Below are 18,539 nucleotides of genomic sequence, written 5' to 3'. Positions count from 1 at the left end.
CAGGGAGGTTCAGCAGTAGGGCCCCCTGGCACATGGGGCATGGCGTTTTCTTGGAGCCGGGGGAGAACAGGTCAGAGTAGGGACCCGTAGAGCTCACCCAATTTGGGTGCTGCTGCTGCTGCTAAGTCGCTTCAGTTGTGTCCGACTGTGTGTGATCCCATAGATGGCAGCCCACCAGTCTTCCCTGTCCCTGGGATTCTCCAGGCAAGAACACTGGAGTGGGTTGCCATTTCCTTCTCCAATGCATGAAAATGAAAAGTGAAAGTGAAGTCGCTCAGTTGTGTCCGACTCTAGCAACCCCACGGACTGCAGCCTACCAGGCTCCTCCATCCATGGGGTTTTCTAGGCAAAAGTACTGGAGTGGGGTGCCATTGCCTTCTCCAAATTTGGGTGCAGAGAGGCTCATTAGGCCCAAGAGACGCAAGCAGGATCTTCATAGATCTGCTCCTAACACGCTCCAGGCCCACCTACCCCACATGCTCCTGCTTCCATCCTGCTGCTCAGAAACTGCCCTCTGACCTCAGTGGGGCCCTGTCTGTGGCCCCTCACAGTAGATATCTGCTCTCACAGGCACAGCTTCTGTTACCCAGCTGCGTTCCCTGGGCTCTCCTGGCTCTTGGGTTTCCAGGCCTCACATTTAGGTGTTGCCCTGGAGGCTTGAGAGATCACTGTGGGGGCCCTGTGCTTTCAGAGAGGCCAGGAGGAAACCCCCTCCTCCCCTTCCTTCCCTGCCAGGGCTGTCCCTCTTGGGCTGCTGCCGTCACCAAGGCTTCCCGCCCGCCTTCCCCAGACTGGTGGTGGCTGCTGGGAGGCCAGGTCACACAGCTCTGCATGTGAGCTGGGCTCACAGGAGGCGCTGGGTGTGGAGCGCCTCCTCCCGCCACGTGCCGGAGGAGGAGGCGGAGGCACTGCCGGAGCAGCAGCCAACCTTCTGCCTCCGCTAATGGAGGGGAGGAGAGAGGAACTGAGATGAACTAGCCCGGCAAGTTCTGGCTTGTCGTCAGCTGCTGCTTGGCCAACAGGGGCCCCGGGAGTCTGGCTCCAGCCCATCCGAATTCATCCTTACATAAACAGCCTCAATTCGCCTCTAAACTCTCCTCTAGCTTTTTTTCTTACCTGAGTGCAGCTGTGTTTTTGTAAACTGCAAAAAAATCTTTAAGGTTGAGTTGTGACTATGAACCCCGAGCCTCCGATTTAGGGAGGGACAGGCTGTTCCCCACCTCTCTGTTCTAGTAACTAGGGCCCAAGGAGAGAATGAATTTCCACCCAAGGAACACGTTTGCAGCTCTTATCAAAGAACTTCCTGGAGGCTTACAGTGGGGTAGAGACAGTCCACAGGGCACCCTGTGGCTTGGACAGGCAGGCCAAGGACCGTGAAGGCCAGTGGGGACTTTTCTGTGATAAGAGAGATCTGGTCAGTGTCTGTCTTTAGGCGGCTCCACACCGGCACCAGGGAACCTGGAATTGAACCCCAGATTTGGCCCTGACTTGCTCTGTTACCCAAGGCACCTGCTCCAGCAATCTGGGCTTCATTTCCCTCTCGGTAACATGGAGACGTAGCCTCCTTGTCCCCTCCTTTCCCCCTAGGGGTGGGACCCAGAGCGGATGAGGAAGGCCACCCTCCAAGCCTGCGCAGTCTGGGCTGTTTTCTGGGCGGGCAGAGACCTGAGACGAAGGGCCTCATGAGTGACGGCAGGCGTCTTTGGGATTCCCAGGATCATTGAGCTGAATGGGCAGAAGCCGCCCCTTACCTACAAGCGCTTTCAGGCCATCATCAGCCGCATGGAGCTCCCCAGGAAGCCCGTGGGCTCCGTGACCAGCCAGCAGATGGAGGGCTGCCGGGCCGAGATCCAGGAGAGCCACGACGAGACCTACGGCGTGCCCTCCCTGGAGGAGCTGGGTGCGTACTCCTGCCCCAGCCCCTCATACTGTCACCTCCTTTTTCGTTTAAAAAAAAAAAAAACAGCTTACTATTTTTTTTTCTTTTTCGTCAAAGTGATGCTTGTTATTGTGGACACTTTAGAAAATAGAGATGAAAATGGAAATAACTGTCACAGTTACCCACCACTGATAATTTTACAGCAATCCTTCTGGTCTTTTTTCCTGTTCATATTCACACGTTCAGCTTCTGTTTCTAGTTCATGACTAATTTTGTACTTTTACCTCTCAGACATAGCCTGGCATTGGCATCAGTGGGCTTCTCAAGACCAACATAACTGGTATTGCCTCTGATGAAAGGGGCTATGTCAGCCTCTCTCCCCTTCCTCCCCTATCACACATTTTTTTTTTCTATCTGAACGAAGTTAGCCTGTTTTACCTAAAAACCACACCTGTAGCCAGCTAACCTGCCAGAGCCAGTCATATAGAATTGTTCTCACCTGCCTATAATGAGACGTGGCTGATATGAGGGAGGCAAGGGAAAGGAGAAGAGGTCACAGTAGGAAGAAAACCTGCATGACTTAGAAAACATCACTGAGGAAGCATTAAGGATTATCTCAGTGACTTCCCTGGTAGCTCAGACGGTAAAGTGTCTGTCTACAATGTGGGAGACCCAGGTTCGATCCCTAGGTCAGGAAGATCCTCTGGAGAAGGAAGTGGCAAACCACTCCAGTACTCTTGCCTGGAAAATCCCATGGAAGGAGGTAGGCTACAGTCCATGGGGTTGCAAAGAGTGGGACACAACTGAGCGACTTCACTTCACTTTAGTCCTGTTAGCACCAAGAACACCATAGTCCAGCTCGCCCAGAGCTCAGAGAACAGAGTCGCGTGTGAGGACTTGCTGCACCATCACCAAACTGACCTGACCCCCAGTCCTGTGGCCCTGCTGCCCCTCTCTAGGATTCCCCACTGAAGGGCTCGGCCCAGCGGTCTGGCAGGGAGGAGAGACGGAAGCGCTGGCCCGCCTGGATAAGCACCTGGAACGGAAGGTATGGCCCCGATTCCGAGACACAGGGCTTCAGATGCTGACACCCCCGTGCAGCCAGGGGGATGGAGCCAGGTTCATGTCCCTGAGTGCCTCTTCATTCAAGCTGGTTGAAAAAGTCTTCATGTCAATAACAGCAATAAGAGCAGCTACCATTCATGAGCGCTTACACCATGGGCTGGTCACCGGGCCGAGCATTTCTAGGTCTAGCGCCTGCTTGTGCTGCTGAGTCGCTTCAGTCGTGTCCAACTCTGTGCTACCGCAGAGATGGCAGCCCGCCAGGCTTCCCCGTCCCTGGGATTCTCCAGGCAAGAACACTGGAGTGGGGTGCCATTGCCTATTTCCTTTCATTTTTCCATCTGCCCTGCAAGGTATGTATTAAGCTGTCCATTTTACCAATGAGGAAATCAAGACTTGCCTGAGGTCACACAGTTACTAAGTTGCGGGGTGTGATCTTGTTCTACTTGGTTTTAAAACTTGGGCTAGATTGCTTTTTTTTCATCAGTGTGTCCCCTTACTAAGAGATCAGTGGGTAAGAGGTCAGATACTCTCTTACTAAGAGGATATCTGGTAGTAAAGTGTAGAAGATTATTTTGTGTTTCCATGTTCCCCACCCCCGCTCGCTTTGGCCGAGTCTCCTCCAAGGCACTGATTTCCATTTGCTCAGAGCAGAACGAATGGCCCACCCCCCAGTGAAGCGGGAATTGCTCAGAGGGAAGAAAGAGGCTGAGGCCCCAGAGGAGGCCCTCACAATGTGCCCCCCCACCTACACCCCCTGGGACTAGAGAAGCAGAGACTGTTCTCAAGAACAGTCACCTCCTATTTCCTGCCCCGCTGCAGCTGGTTTATAGACTGGGTCCCTAGAATCACGGCATGTTCTATTCCTGCTCAGGTATTGGGCATTTGGCCCAGCAGCCAGGTGATAACAATGCAAGAAGGAGGCTAAGACAGCCCACTTGGGAAGAGTGCTCCCCAGCCCAGGAAGTACCTCGCCAGCAATGAAGGCGGGTCATGGGCCTAGTCTCCCCAAGGCCCAGCGGCCTTGAGGTCCCCATTTGGATCTTACCATCAGACAGGGCCAAAAGCAAGCCCCAGCCATTAAAAGGAGGAACATTGATGTCCAAGATCTGTGAGGGAACCGACCTCTTTGTCCACATTAGCTTTACACAGACATCCTTGTAGTCAGTCTGGAGACGAAGGCTGGGCCGAGGGGGCAGAAAGGGGAGCCTATATCAGGGCCCTTTAGACTCAAAGGTGGTCTTGGGGAATACTGTATTTTACGTATCTGGGAGAACCCAAGGTGCCTGATGGACAGGACTTTAAACCATTTCAGGAGGTTTATTTTAACTTCTTCACTTCTCCAAATCTGAAGTGAGCATTTTCTTAGGTTGGGACGGTCTAGCTACTAGAAAGCCTGCCCAACACGACAGACATAGAGTCTAAAACATAGTCTATAGAGGTGACAGCTGTGAAAGTACATTTAGGTGAGGAAAGGAGTGGCTCAGAGGGTTGTGAAAGTGGACGCGCAAGAGGACTGACTCTGTTATCAGTTCTTGTTTGCAAGATGGCTTTTGAAAAAGGAATTTTTCTTAACTCATATAACCAAGAGTCCCAGGAGGTAGCCTTCAGGCACAGCTGGATCCAGGTGTCCAACTAATGCTACTTGGAATGCATTCTCCATCTCAGCACTGCCTTCCTGTGTATTATTTCATTCTCAGGCAGGCTTTCCTTGAGTGGTGGCAAGGCAGGTCACCAGAGGCTTACTTTCAATGTGCTTAGTATTACCTGAGAAAGTTTCCAAAAGCTTCAGAAAAAGTCCCAAGAAGTGTTTTCATTGGTCTGGCTTGGGTCATGTGACTGTCCCCGAGTGTCACTATGGCCAGGGAAAGGGCTGCCCCCTTCCCTGGTCAGACTTGAATCTGGGCGTGAGCCCACTCCCAGAGTCCAAGGTGGGCTCAGCTCTACCCTACCCAGTTGACCTGAGATTAGGGAAGGGTTGGGTCACCACAAGAACATTAAGTGCTGTTACCAGAAAGGGGGCCAAACAGTATGGTCTTTACCAGTGGGTTACCCAGTAGTAGCTGAGGGCAAGCATCTATTCACAAGTGTCCCAGTTATTAAATGAAAAAGGAGCAGTGGAATCTTGCAGCCCCGAGTGATTCACTAATGACTGCAGCACCAAGGATAGTGGCCGTCAGGCATGTCCCCCCTGTAGTCTTGGCAAAGACGAAACCTGAGTCCGAGCCAGTCTCTGGTACCAGCACCAGTTTGCAGGCAGCACACAGGCCAGAGGAATGTGTTGAACTGCACCCATAAGAACGCAGGGAAATCCAGATTGTGGGAATTAGTGCAAGTCACAGATCTTGAGTTCTTTTACAAGAAATCTAAAAGGAAAAGAAGGAAACGGCAGGAAATACATAGAATAAAGTAAATAACACGTTGGACTCTTTGACATGACCAAGACTAAACAAAATGTGCCTGCGGATGTACATTTGGATGAAAAAAGAATAGAAAACACTTAAAAATGCAAGGAGTAACTGAGAAGGTAAAGCCCTCCCATCCAAATGTGCTTTGAAAAAACAGAAAAATATAAACATTTTAAAATGCTGGGACCTGATTATTAATAAAATTGGGCAGGTGGTCATTGATGGAGCAGGGCAGGTGGTCATTGATGGAGCAGGGAAGGGACCTGACTGGCAGAGCACGTAGGTGGGCTTCTGGGGTGGCCGGCAAGGTACTGATTCTTGAACTTCGGTGGCGGTTGCAGAGGTATTTGCCTTAGAATAATTCATTAAGCCACCCATCGGTGTGCTTTTGTATCTATGTTTCACTTAAAAAGATTTTCAAAGAATGGTGGGCAAGGATGCGAGCAGGCAAATATACCTTGTGTCTGTTAGAGGTACTTAACCAATACCTGAGGGTCACCTGCCAGGAAGGTAGCTTTGAGGCTGAGGCTTGAAGGAAGAGTCAAAATTAACCAAGGAAAGGGAGCTGCATGTGCAAAGGCTAGCAAGAGCATGATGCTTCAAGAAGAGCGGCAAGGGAGGAAGCTAGAAACATGGGCCCCCCGCAGACTGCAGGGTGCTTGTGAGCCTTGTTTAGGATTTGGGACTCTAGCCTGAGAACACCAGGAAGCCTGGTGCTGGTGTCGCCCTCGGGGACAGGCATTTTAAAGAACCACTCTGCTCTCGGTGTGGACAGTGGATTAGAGGGGACAAGAGCTGATGCAGAGGCAGGTGGGAGGCTGTCACAGTTGTCCAGTATAGATAGTCTTAGCCTAAACCAGGTCGATGGCAACAGGGGATGGAAAGAAAAGGACAGAGTGGAGAAATACTTGGGCAGCGGGACTGACATGACCTGCTGAGGGAGGGCAGGGAAAGGTGATGGCCGTGCTTTTGGCTCTGGCAACAAGGTGGATGACATGTGCTTTCTGAGGTAAGGCATGCCAATGGAAGGGCAGTTTAAAGAAAAGAGCCTGCTACCCTTGAGGCCTGAGAGTCAGTCCAGTGGAGATCTCTGGCAGGGAGTTGGATAGGGTGATTTGGGAGTCTAGGTTGCAGTCGGGGCGCAAGCTAGAGCCATGGTGATTGTCTGCAAGGAAGTAGCCTTAGAGGATCCACGGGACCGGATGAACTCAGCTGGAGCACAGTGGAGCAGAGGACCCGGGACAGAGCCCTGGGACGCCAGCACTTCAGGGTTGGGAGGCACGGTGGAGCTGGTGAAACATGAGTAGCCAGCCAGGTGAGAGCTGAGAGGCGACCAGGAGCCCACGGAATGGTGGGTATGGAGACGGGAGCGCGGGCAACAGGGTGAGTGGCTGGGAGGCCCAGAAACGAAAGGACAGAAAATGCGCACAGGATTCAGTGGCGTGGACGTCATGGAGGCTCTGGTGGGAGTGGTGAAGGGGACGTGGAGCTGGGTTCGAGGAAATAGAGTGAGGCTGGCTGTGAAGGGAGGAAAGAGGATGCAGGGGGAAGTCTGCAGGGTGACTGGAAAGTATTTATTTTTGTTTTGTTTTGTTTGCAAAGAGCCGAGACCATTTCCCCAGTGTTGTTAGAGTGGACGCAGAAGAGAGGGAGAGGTGGAATGTGTGTAAGAAGGAATGGAGGAGGGCTCCAGAGCCGGGCGGAGGCCTCAGCCTTGGGCAGGGTCGCAGGAGGGGTGGGTGCAGGAGAGTCTGTAGATTTGGTGGCTAAAAGTTGAGGTGTTTCCTACCTGATGGCTTCCATTTCCTTGTCCTGAGGAAAGAAGGTCATCTGCTGAAGAGGGGTAGGTGAGTATGGAATTGGAGGTCTCAAGAGGGTATAAGTTTGTGAAATAGTCCTCACAAAGAACAAGAGGGCATTAGGAATTGAGAAAGAAAATAGTTGTTAGAGGGAGTGGAAAAGACTGGAGTCAGTCCCTCCAGCCCTGTCTCTTACCATCTCTGTAACCCCAGCAGTCACATAACCCTTCTCAGCCTTATTTCCTCATTTTCAAAAGGAGGTGACAAATGCTGCCTCACAGGATTGCTTATAGAAAATGAGAGAACAGGTGTCCCTGAGTTGTGGAGGTTAAGTACCCTGCCGGCAGCAACTGATGAGAAAAACAAGACAAGTGACCCCGCAATTCGTGACTCTGGGTCCGCAGTTGTGGGTTAGTGCTGTGGAGCGGTGGGCGGAAGTGCCCAGGCGAATCTGTGCAGTAGCAGCCTCAGGGCCCCTGTGACAGTGGGAGCTGAGCGAGAGCTGCCCGCTTCTGTAACATGGAAGCCCATGTTCCTTTCTTCTGTAGAGTCATAGCCTGTTCAGTGCTTTCAGAAACTTTCAAATCTGTCATTTTATTTAATCTCCAGCAGGTAGGAAACTTTGTTCTCACTTAATAGATAAGTCACTGAGGGACTAAATAACTTACTACAGTCATAGCACAAATTAAACAGAGTCAGGATGAGAACATGGGCCCCGTTGTTCGGTTGGTTGGTGGTTCCATCAGAAGTTGTGCCAGCCTGAAGGGGTGGGATGTGCACAGGACTCTTGTCCTGGCTCCTTGGCTTTCTGGTCTGCGACCTAAAGCAGGTTCCTTAACCACCAGCTGCCATCAGGCTTGTTCATCGGCAGCGTCCCGGCTTGTCCTTCCTCCGCCCTCTCTTTCTGCTGCAGGCCTGGGTTGCCAACTACGAGAGGCCCCGGATGAACGCCAACTCCCTGCTGGCCAGCCCAACGGGCCTCAGCCCCTACCTGCGCTTTGGCTGCCTCTCCTGCCGTCTCTTCTACTACCGCCTGTGGGACCTGTATAAGAAGGTGAGGGTTGTCAGCCTGCCCCCGCGTGCAGCCGAGAGGACCGGGGTCTTCTGGGCGGATCAGTCGCCATACAGGGAGGCCTTCCCTCTGGCTAAAGTGTGGGTACTGTCCAGAGACAGTGAGGAGGAGGCCACATCCGAGAGGTGGCCGAGCCAAGCACAACCCCAACCGCCGCTCAAAACCAAATCCAGCTTCTCAAGTGGAGCCGGACAGGCCGGCCTCAGGGTGTGAGCCCGGGGTGGCAGAGCTGCCAGCAGCAGCGGGCTGAGGACTGAGCCCTCAGGGTGGGAGGCAGGATGGGTGAGGCTGGGGCCAGTCCTGAGGTGAAGAGCGCAGTGGCCCGCTACGGGGCGGCGTCCAGACTATCTCGTGGCGCTTGCCCATCAGTGATGAGGAAGTAAGCAGAGGGCCAGCTGCAGGGCCAGATGGGGCAACAGGCAGAGTGCCTTGTGGTGATGTACCCGCCCCCACCGAGAGAGAGGGCCGCACCTCCCGCCCCTGAGATTCATCAGCTCACACTTGCATCTGCATTGTTTCATGTGTCCTTAAGTTGCCAGCATCCAGATTTTGTGGCCTGGGGTAGCTTTGCCAGCTCAGTGGGTAATCTTGTGATTTTAGGAAAATTATCATTCCCTTGGGGCTTCCCAGGTGGCACAGTGATAAAGAATCTGCCTGCCAATGCAGGAGACACAAGAGACACAAGTTCAATGCTTGGATTGGGAAGATCCACTGGAAGAGGGCATGGCCACCCACTCCAGTATGCTTGCCTGGAGAATCCCAGGGACAGAGGAAGTTGGGGCTACAGTCCATGGGTTGAAAAGAGTTCAGATGTGACTGAGCACACACGCATCATTCGCTTGGAGGTCTGATGTCTTAGTTCCCTCGTGGCCCCAGATCCAGGCTTTGGGTGTTACGTATTTAACCAAAATCTAGACTGAGCATTTTTGTGTGTGCGCTGTTGAGAAAACTCCCTTTGACATTTTAGAAAGGAGAGTTACACAGGGGCCCCTGAGGACAAGGACTGTGACCAGCCTGGGGAGCTCAGTTCCCAGCCCCGAGTCCCACAGCACTGTCCCTTCCGCCACCTGCCGACCCTCAGCCGTTCTTGGTGCTCAGAGCAGCAGTGGGCACAGCCAGGGTGCCAGGTTCTGCAGGCACCTTCTGCCGTTTCTCCTGGGCACGGCCCCTCCCCGCATCGAGGGTGGAGGTGGCAGCTCCGGTCCTTTGTGGGGAGGCCTGGGTGGTGTGCTGTGGGTGGGGCAGGCGTATGTACCCGTGTGCTTCCCTGCCCCCAGGTGAAACGGAACAGCACGCCCCCACTCTCCCTGTTTGGGCAACTCCTGTGGCGAGAGTTCTTTTACACGGCGGCCACCAACAACCCCAGGTTCGACCGCATGGAGGGGAACCCCATCTGCATCCAGATCCCCTGGGATCGCAACCCTGAGGCCTTGGCCAAGTGGGCCGAGGGCAAGACAGGCTTTCCCTGGATCGACGCCATCATGACCCAGCTGAGGCAGGAGGGGTGGATCCACCACCTGGCCCGGCACGCTGTGGCCTGCTTCCTCACGCGCGGGGACCTCTGGGTCAGCTGGGAGAGCGGGGTCCGGGTGAGTGCTCTCTCAGTGGGCAGCCCCCATGGGGGCTAGGGCGTGGGCTGGGACCCCTGGGTGCAGGAAATTGTCTCCAGATCCTTCTTGGCTTGCTAGCAGCAGAAGGCTTTGACACCCTTCTCCGGGGTGCATGTGGTGACTGGGGGAGAAGCATGGTCTTAGGCCCCCCTGGAGGCTCATGGTTTCTCCTGCCTGCATCTAGGTGTTTGATGAGCTGCTGCTGGACGCAGACTTCAGCGTGAACGCCGGCAGCTGGATGTGGCTGTCCTGCAGCGCTTTCTTCCAGCAGTTCTTCCACTGCTACTGCCCGGTGGGTTTTGGCCGCCGCACAGACCCCAGTGGAGACTACATCAGGTGAGGATGCAGAGCAGGCTTTCTGACCACTGCAGCCTCCTCCTCGGGTGAGATACACTTGGCCTTTGAAGGAGGCTCCCAGCGTGCTGACAGGTTGTCTGGTGGGTGCGTTTCAGGCGATACCTGCCTAAACTGAAAGGGTTCCCCTCCCGGTACATCTACGAGCCCTGGAATGCCCCAGAGTCCATTCAGAAGGCAGCCAAGTGCGTCATTGGCGTGGACTACCCCCGGCCCATCGTCAACCACGCCGAGGCCAGCCGGCTCAACATCGAGCGGATGAAGCAGGTTTACCAGCAGCTGTCCCGCTACCGGGGACTCTGTAAGGACCATCCCCTCATCCCCAACAGGAACAGCACCTCTGGGCTCCTGGGGTGGGAATGGGGGTTCCCAGATATTTGCAGGGGGACACTGCTGAGTGCTGCCTTCCAGGCTGTTAACTTGACTTCCTGGGCACAGGCCACTCAGGCAGGGCTGAATGAGTTGCAGCCAGTGGAGAGAGACAGAACCTAGGACCCCCCTGTCTTGTCCTCCCCTGCCCCGGGGCCCTGTGCAGTCCTGTGAGTTTGCATTCCGATTACTCCCCTGCCTCTTTCCCAGGTCTGCTGGCATCTGTCCCTTCCTGTGTGGAAGACCTCAGCAACCCAGTGGCAGAGCCCAGCTCGATCCAGGCAGGGAGCTCAAGCAGTGTAGGTGAGTACAGCTGGCCTCCGGGGGCCTGTGCCCGTCCCAGGGGCACTGCAGAGCTACCCCCACTTCAGTCACGGGGTCTGAGGACGGAGACCAGAACACTCATGCCCTGGTGGAGCTTGAACTCCCCCCAGGGACACAGATGTTACAAAGGAACTGTGCAGGATCATGTCAGATACCAAGTGCTTTGCAGGAAAGTCGAGTCGAATGACCTGCTAAGAGAGCTCTGGGGAGGGAGGTGACTTTAGGTGGAGCACCAGAGCCCCAGGTAGTGAGCAGAGCCAGCCTTCCGAGAACAGGGGGAAGAGCATCCCAGGCAAAGGGAATAGCAAGAAAAGACTCAGAGACGGAAGCGAGCTGCCTGTCCCAGGAACGAAAGGAGGGAGGCCAGTGGGGCTGGCATGTCCTGAGTGACAAGCTGGAGCGAGACAAGGATGGATAGCCGGAGCAGCGCCGTGTAGACTCTGCGTCCACAGGAGGGTTAGCATTCCCTCATGTGTGCAGGGAGAAGGCGCTGACAGGGTCAGCAGGGCAGAGGCGTGATCGCTTTATGTTTTAAAGAGCTCACTCTGCCTGCTGTGTGTGTGTGGAGAGCACAGCGTGGGCAGGAGCCCCCGAGGACGGGGAGGCTGGACAGGGGGCGACGAGTCGTCCAGGCAGGAGGTGGCAGGAGAGAGGGGTAGGCAGACTTGCCCCTTTCTTAACCTTTGCCCTTCAGCTCTGGGACGAAGACTGGCAAGTTCAGACTGTAGAGAACTACAGAGCTTTTTCTACTTTGCCTGGCCAGGTGGGCTCCACAGGGGAGAGCATGCTCATCCCAGCTTCGGGAGGCCTGTTGCAGAGGGAAGGCCTCAGTCCCCGAGCAAGGAGAGCCGCCGGGCCCGTCCGTCTCCGGCCTGGAGCCCTTGGCACTTGGGCCCCAGAGCTGGCACTCGTGCCTGCAGGCCTGATCATACACTCCTCGGATCTTTCCAGGCGGTCACTGCTGAAGGAGGGGGACTGGTCTGAGGAGCAGTCTCCCTGCCCCCTAAAAAGCAACCTCTGCGCAGTTGAGGGTCATGTGGGCTTAACGCATGTGTCCGTGTGACACTGACCTGCTTCCCTACAGGCCCAAGACCACTGCCCGGGGGCCCAGCGTCTCCCAAGCGCAAACTGGAAGCAGCAGAGGAGCCGCCTGGTGGAGAGCTCAGCAAACGGGCCAGGGTGGCAGAGTCGCTCCCCTCAGAACTGCCGAGCAGGGGCGTCTGAGAGTGAGTGAGGCGGAAGAGAGGCGGGGGTGAGGAGGGGGGAGAGTCTCGTGGGGTGAGGCGGGGAGGGCTGGGGGCGAGTTTGGGAAACTACCACCCTGCCAGGTGAAGCTTAAAACCCGGCAAACGGGATTAAAGCCTGGTGAGGACTGCATGACTTCTTTAGGATTTCAGCTCAAATTCTACCATTCTTACTTTTACACCTTCTAATACTAAAAAGATAATTTAAAGGTAAAGCTTTGTTCCTTCTTTGCTAGCTATGGGAAAGGAAAAAAAAGGACTCTTTCTCCCTGTCAAAGTGAGCCAGATCCAAAAAAAAGAAAGCGGAGACCTGGGTGTGAAGCTGAGGGGGAAGCCATCCCAGGGCAGGGCTGGGAGTGCTTCAGGCCCCTCTGCCAGTTGCCCCGACGGGCTGTGCGCTTGAGACTGGCCAGCAGAGGGCAGCACACACTTTCAGAATGTAGGCTTAGGGGTGCTTGGAGGCTCACTCAGCCCAGCCCCACCACCCACCTACCCAGGCTCCCCGTCAGTCATCTGTGCCTCTTACAGCCACGCCTCCATTCAGGTCTTTCTCCTGGCTTCAGCTCTGCACTTTCCTGTCAGCGCTCATCTTCCTTGGAAGCCCCTGAATGTCTTCAAAAACAAAAACCTGGCTCTTCTTCCCCAGAGTAAGAGGGCCTTTTATGCCTTTCTGGGGAAGACATAAATTACTATCCACTTTGGGTCACCGTCTTGGACTGTTCCTTATGTGCCGTGTCTGCAAAATTAGATGGGAGGGGAATTTTCTCTGTGAAGCCAATTCTTTTTTTCTAAGCTCTTGCACTTGAAGGCCGGGCGGGGCCATCTGGTCTCTGCGTCTAGACTCACTTGTCAGTGACGCGGCAGATGTTTGATGCCCTTTACCCGACTAGGCGCTTTGTCACAGATGTCACAGGTGGACAGATTTGTGTTATCTCGTCCTGGGAGTACTGGCAACCTTGGACATTACCTCTTAGTTCTCTCTTAAGTCTGTGATACTAAGCAAAGTTCATTCTGTCTTACAAATCTGGAACTTGCCAAGCTGATACTCTGACTTTCAGATGAGAAGATCAAAGAACAGAGAGGTTAAACGTCTGGGTTATGGTTGCTCAGGAAGGTAATGGCATCCACTTGAGCCTGAAACTGTTGCCAGCAAATGTGTGAGGAAAGGGAGCTTAAGACATATAAAACATGATACGATGCCCATCCATAAGGATGTAATAGTCTGCTTAGAGAAACAAGACAAATGATCTATAATTCCTGGACAGATGATTCACACTCCACCAGCTTAGCATTAGACACAGGTTGGTGGGCTGGAGCGATCCAGGAGTACAAGACAGAAGTTACCCTAGAGGACCTGGACGACGAATTGAATCTAGGCAGCAAGGCGGGGTGTTTCCGACAAGAACAACAGCTTAATGATTACATGATCTTGTGCAGATTACTTAAGCTCTCTGAGACTTGGTTTCTTCATCAAAAATTAGGTTCTTGTTACAAAGATTAAATGATTAAATATATGTGTTAGTAACATATGGGGCTGCTAGGATGAACAACGTGGCTACTGTGGTGAAAACGAAAGAGGGATTTAGTTTTCTTAAGGAACAAAAGGCCCAGAGCACGGTGTTGCTGGTTTGGGTTTGATGGCTCAACAATGTCAGAGCCAATTTTTCTGAGATTCTCTTATTTCTTGGCCTTAAGGTGGCTGCCACGGCTTCAGCCATCAATTCCTTGCTCAAAGCAAAAAAGAGAAGGAATCGCAGAGACAGCTGCACTCATTCATTCAATAAACATAAATGAGGTGATGACACGTTGCCAGACACTGTTGTAGGCACTGAATATGGTTGTGAACATGACCGACAGCGTCCTGCCCGCCCTTGGGTGTGTCTTCGTGAGAGGAGACAGACAGTAAGCAGACAGAAACACCTTGTGTCAAGAAGCCCTAAGTGGTGATGAAGGGAAAATAAAGCTGAGTAAAAGAAAGTAAAGTTTGGGTTGGGGGCCCAGTGAAGGTTTTTTGCAGTTTTATACTGTGCCAAGTCGTCAGGGGGTGCCTCTCTTCCTTTTCATCAAGAAAATAAAACCTTTACCAGGACACCTCTTCTGCAGCTTTTCACATTGGCGTCATGAGCCAGAACTGAGTCATAAAGCCACCCCCAAGCTGGGAAATAGGATCCGGATTGTTTAGACCATTGATCTCCAACCTGAGTGAGCAACAGAAGCCCCTGGAGGATTTGTTAAGCCGCAGATGGCTGGGCCCCACCCCCAACGAGCCTGGGCTGGGGCCTGAGAATTTGCATTCTAACACGTTCCCAGCAGTTGATGATGATGCTGTTCTGGGACTGCCTCTGAGAATCACTGACTTAGACCATTCCTAATCTATTGTCTGAGCCATGTCCACGAGTCGCCAGACAAAATCCAGGTTCTGTTAGCTACAGAGTGTGGGTGCTGGTCAGTAATTAACACTTTCTGTGTAATACACAGGGTACTTAGCCTTGCGTGCTGAGTCGCTTCAGTCGTGTCTGACTCTTTGCAACCTTATGGACTGTAGCCCACCAGACTCCTGTGTCCTTGGAATTCTCCAGACAAGAATACCAGAGTGGTTGCCATTTCCTCCTCCAGGGGATCTTCCCCACTCAGGGATCGAACCTCCATGTCTTAAGTCCCCTGCACTGGCAGGCAGGTTCTTTACCACTGGTGCCGCCTGGGAGGCCCCGCTTAGCCTTAGAAGTTCCTAAATAAGATGATAGCTATTATTATTATGGATATTGTTATTACTATTTTTTTACAAGAACATAAGGTTACAGTTGGGTCCAGTCATGGAGGGTCTTAAATGTCAAGCAGACAGAGTCCTTGGTGTGTACTCTCTGGGAACGGAGGCGCATTTTGAAACAGAGTGAATGATCAAACTGGCATTTTTTGAAGATTAACCAGGCATTGGGCTGGGGCTCTAGAGGAAGCTGTGTGGGGAGAGAGCCAGTCGCGAGGCCGTGGTGGTGATTCCAAGAGGACACTGAAGGGTGTAGAGGCCAGCACCTCTCCTCGCGTGTAGTCCAGGGGTGTCACTCAGCCTGTTGGGATGGGGAGGACTGATTCTCAAGGGTCAGCCCTTCATCGTGCCAGTCGACTGGAAGTGGGGCCTGGAGGTCAGAGGATAGGACGGATACTTGTGTTCTTCGGAAACCCTGAAAGAGAAGAGTGTCTCAGTGGCGCTTGTGTTTCGCTGTGTGCTGGGGTTGCACCGGGGCCTGAGGATGGCTGGGCATCATCACCAGTGATCAGTGATGACAGCATCTCGTCACCTGCCCCACCCATCAAGCACAAGCCTTGGGGAAAGAGGAGAAACCGTGTGTGAAAAGCCTCCGAGTAAAATGCACCACACAGACGAAATCACGTCGCCGCCTTGCATGTGCTTCTCAGGGTGTCTTTGATTCTGTCATCGTTACCGCAGTCAGAGCCAGCACCCTGGGCTGGACGGGCCACACAGCAGTGGCCCCTGGGCCTGAGTCGGTAGTCTTAACTGCCTTCGCCCCTTCTCCTCTCTATCAGTGTAGCTGAGTGACTCAGGGCCGGATTCACAACCGTGCTGAGGTGCTCTAGCTGTCTGGTGTGAATAAGCATACTTCACCAGCCGGAGGCTCCATCATGGGCCCTTCAGGCCGAGTTTAGCTCCAGCCTCTCTCGTTTGTTATTCTGTTGTTTCCGATGCCTCAGGCCTGGGCCAGAAAATGATTTAAACTGATCTTGTGGGAAAACATATCCTGATAACAGTTGGTTCCACGCTTACCTCAAACCCACATCAGTATCTGTTCTGCATTTGGTTACTGTATGATGTTCACAAAACTGAAAAATAAGCCAGCCTCAAATAGCTTTCATTTCAGCTGCTTCTCCGTAATCCCCAAAGCTGCTGACCGCTCAGGATTCCATCAGCTTCCAATTGTGTGCAGGTTTTTTGTATTGGTCCAATTATTTTAGCAGTGCACAGGATCTATTTGCCCTTCTGCTGGTACATACTGATCTGTTGAGAGAAGCCTGTTGAACACAGAAGGTTCATGGCCAAGGACCACCTCTCCCCGTCCTCCGCCCAAAGTTCACGCAGGCTTGGTTAGCCGTGGGGCTCCCCTGAGGAGGGCACAGCTCTCCACTCCAGTGTTCCTGCCTGGAGAATCCCATGGGTAGAGGAGCCTGGCAGGCTACAGTCCACTGGGTCACAAAGACTCAGACACAACTGAGCGACTAACAATTTCACTTTTCACTGAGGAGAACCTGACTTCTGGAATCTCTTTGTTGTCTTTCTGACAGTGGCATACATCTGCCGCACGTATGTCCGTCCTTACCTGAACCTGTGTGTGAGGGGCGCTGAGCAGTCTGTAAGACGCTGCCCCGGGGGAAGCGGAGGCTGTGTGGTGGTCAGAAGCCCGTCCTGGGAGCCTGCACACAGGTTTTTCTCGCCTCTCTGACTCAGTTCCTGAAACGAGAATTTATTGGGACTTGACATCCCCTCGCACTTTCGCTGCCGCTTACTCAGTAGCTGCTGACGGACAGACACCCCTCCCCTTTGCTGTGGTACAGCAGGAAGGGCAGGCGAGTAGCTAAAGTGGAAAATGAGGCTGAGCCGACGGACCAGCTGAAAACCCGTCCAGGCCCAGCCGCACCTCTGCCCTTCCCTGCTCCTCATGTCGGGGCTGGGAGCCGGCCTTCTGCCCCTCTCAGGCTCGGGCCCTGCACCTCAGCCCCTGTGCTGGGGAGGGTGGCCACTGAGGCCTGGTCCAGCTCCAAGCCACGTTTCTTCCAGACCCTGAGCGGTAGTGGCCTCCTCTGCTGACGAGGCTTGGGTGTGCACAGTGGCCCATACGCCCCTCCCGGGCTGGGAGCCAGCATCCAGTGTGGGAGAAGGGATGTGAGGGCCCTGGGACACGGGCCGTCCTAACTGCCATTGGCACGCGGAGGGAAGGTCATTAACTAGTCTGTGTTCCAGCCACTTGTGACGGGTTGAGAGAGTGAAATAGGTGTGAGATTGGCTTTGTCTTTAGTGGTGTTTTATGCGTCGCTTTCTCCCCTGGCGCCTCTCCCCTCGCTGTGCTTCTCTGTGTTTAGTGAGGCTGTCGTTTTCCTGTACGGCCTCGTTTGATTTCCCGGAGCGCCTTTTTCTGCGGACTTATGTCCTAGCTTGAGAATAAGAACACAGAGACCATCTAATTATCTGCTGATCGAGCAGCTTGAGTAAGTAGTTGACCAGGCCTTTGACTAGCTTTGTAGACAAGGATGAGCTGGTTCTTCCAAACCTTGGTTTTCTGTGTGGGCTTTTGAAGCCATCACAGAGGGTTGTGGGTCACTGGGGCTCATCTGAGGCCAGGTCATTGCCACCTCCCTTCACGGGTCTGCCCCATGGCTAAACCATGTCCAGGTGAGCGTAGGCCTCAATGAATTTTTAGTATTATACCTGCCCGACTGCACCTCATCTCCTCATCTTCTAAGCTGAGGCATCGGTTCTTAACACCTCTTTGGGTTACCCATGCTTTGAAGAGTCTGATGAAGGATGGAGCCTCTCCCCGGAAAATTAAACCTGTTCCCACACAGAGCAAAATGTACGTCACGGCGTCTGTGGACCGCCCCTTAAGGCCTGTCCTTGGACCCCTTAAGGGTCAGGAACCCCAGAGTAAGAGCCCGTGTTCGAAGGAATCCTCAAGCACCGTTTATCGTCCCTCGCCCCTGAAGGTGGGGAGAACACCAGAAATGGAGGTAGTGGGTGGGAGCACCTGTTTACTTTCCAGTCCTGAAGTTATCAGTTGCAGAAGAGAGTCAATTAGCATGTTTCAATAAACATGTATACACTTTAGTAACGAATATATTTACTTGTAGTGAAAAAATATGGCTAGGTCATTATAGTACAAACTTAAAGAGAAAATTCTGGAAGAAATGGGAATACCAGATCACCTGACCTGCCTCTTGAGAAATTTGTATGCAGGTCAGGAAGCAACAGTTAGAACTGGACATGGAACAACAGACTGGTTCCAAATAGGAAAAGGAGTACATCAAGGCTGTATATTGTCACCCTGCTTATTTAACTTCTATGCAGAGTACATCTGGAGAAACACTGGGCTGGAAGAAGCACAAGCTGGAATCAAGATTGCCAGGAGAAATATCAATAACCTCGGATATGCAGATGACATCACCCTTATGGCAGAAAGTGAAGAGGAACTAAAAAGCCTCTTGATGAAAGTGAAAGAGGAGAGTGAAAAAGTTGGCTTAAAGCTCAACATTCAGAAAACGAAGATCATGGCATCCGGTCCCATCACTTCATGGGAAATAGATGGGGAAACAGTGGAAACAGTGGCAGACTTTATTTTTCTGGGCTCCAAATCACTGCAGATGGTGACTGCAGCCATGAAATTAAAAGACGCTTACTCCTTGGAAGGAAAGT

The 18,539-nt window shown here is 53.1% G+C and overlaps 1 protein-coding gene across 2 annotated transcripts in view; it reads left to right on the top strand.

Annotated features, from left to right (window-relative positions):
* CRY2 (cryptochrome circadian regulator 2) overlaps positions 1-18,539 on the top strand; it is a 36,138-nt gene that overhangs the window by 13,353 nt on the left and 4,246 nt on the right. Inside the window, exons 4-11 of one of the 2 annotated variants that reach the window (XM_027562562.1) lie at positions 1,716-1,900; positions 2,839-2,927; positions 8,062-8,202; positions 9,498-9,809; positions 10,015-10,166; positions 10,283-10,485; positions 10,764-10,856; positions 11,962-12,103. In XM_027562562.1, coding sequence (XP_027418363.1) covers positions 1,716-1,900; positions 2,839-2,927; positions 8,062-8,202; positions 9,498-9,809; positions 10,015-10,166; positions 10,283-10,485; positions 10,764-10,856; positions 11,962-12,101 — 1,315 coding nt within the window. In that variant the 3' untranslated portion in view covers positions 12,102-12,103. Of the gene's footprint in view, positions 1-1,715; positions 1,901-2,838; positions 2,928-8,061; positions 8,203-9,497; positions 9,810-10,014; positions 10,167-10,282; positions 10,486-10,763; positions 10,857-11,961; positions 12,130-18,539 lie in introns of both variants that reach the window. The other variant, XM_027562563.1, reaches the window with a different exon arrangement.

Source organism: Bos indicus x Bos taurus, chromosome 15 (genome assembly GCF_003369695.1).
Source record: "Bos indicus x Bos taurus breed Angus x Brahman F1 hybrid chromosome 15, Bos_hybrid_MaternalHap_v2.0, whole genome shotgun sequence".
NCBI classification, from domain to species: Eukaryota; Metazoa; Chordata; class Mammalia; order Artiodactyla; family Bovidae; genus Bos; species Bos indicus x Bos taurus.
The sequence above is the reverse complement of the archived record's forward strand: the minus strand, read 5'-3'. Positions and strand labels throughout refer to the sequence as shown.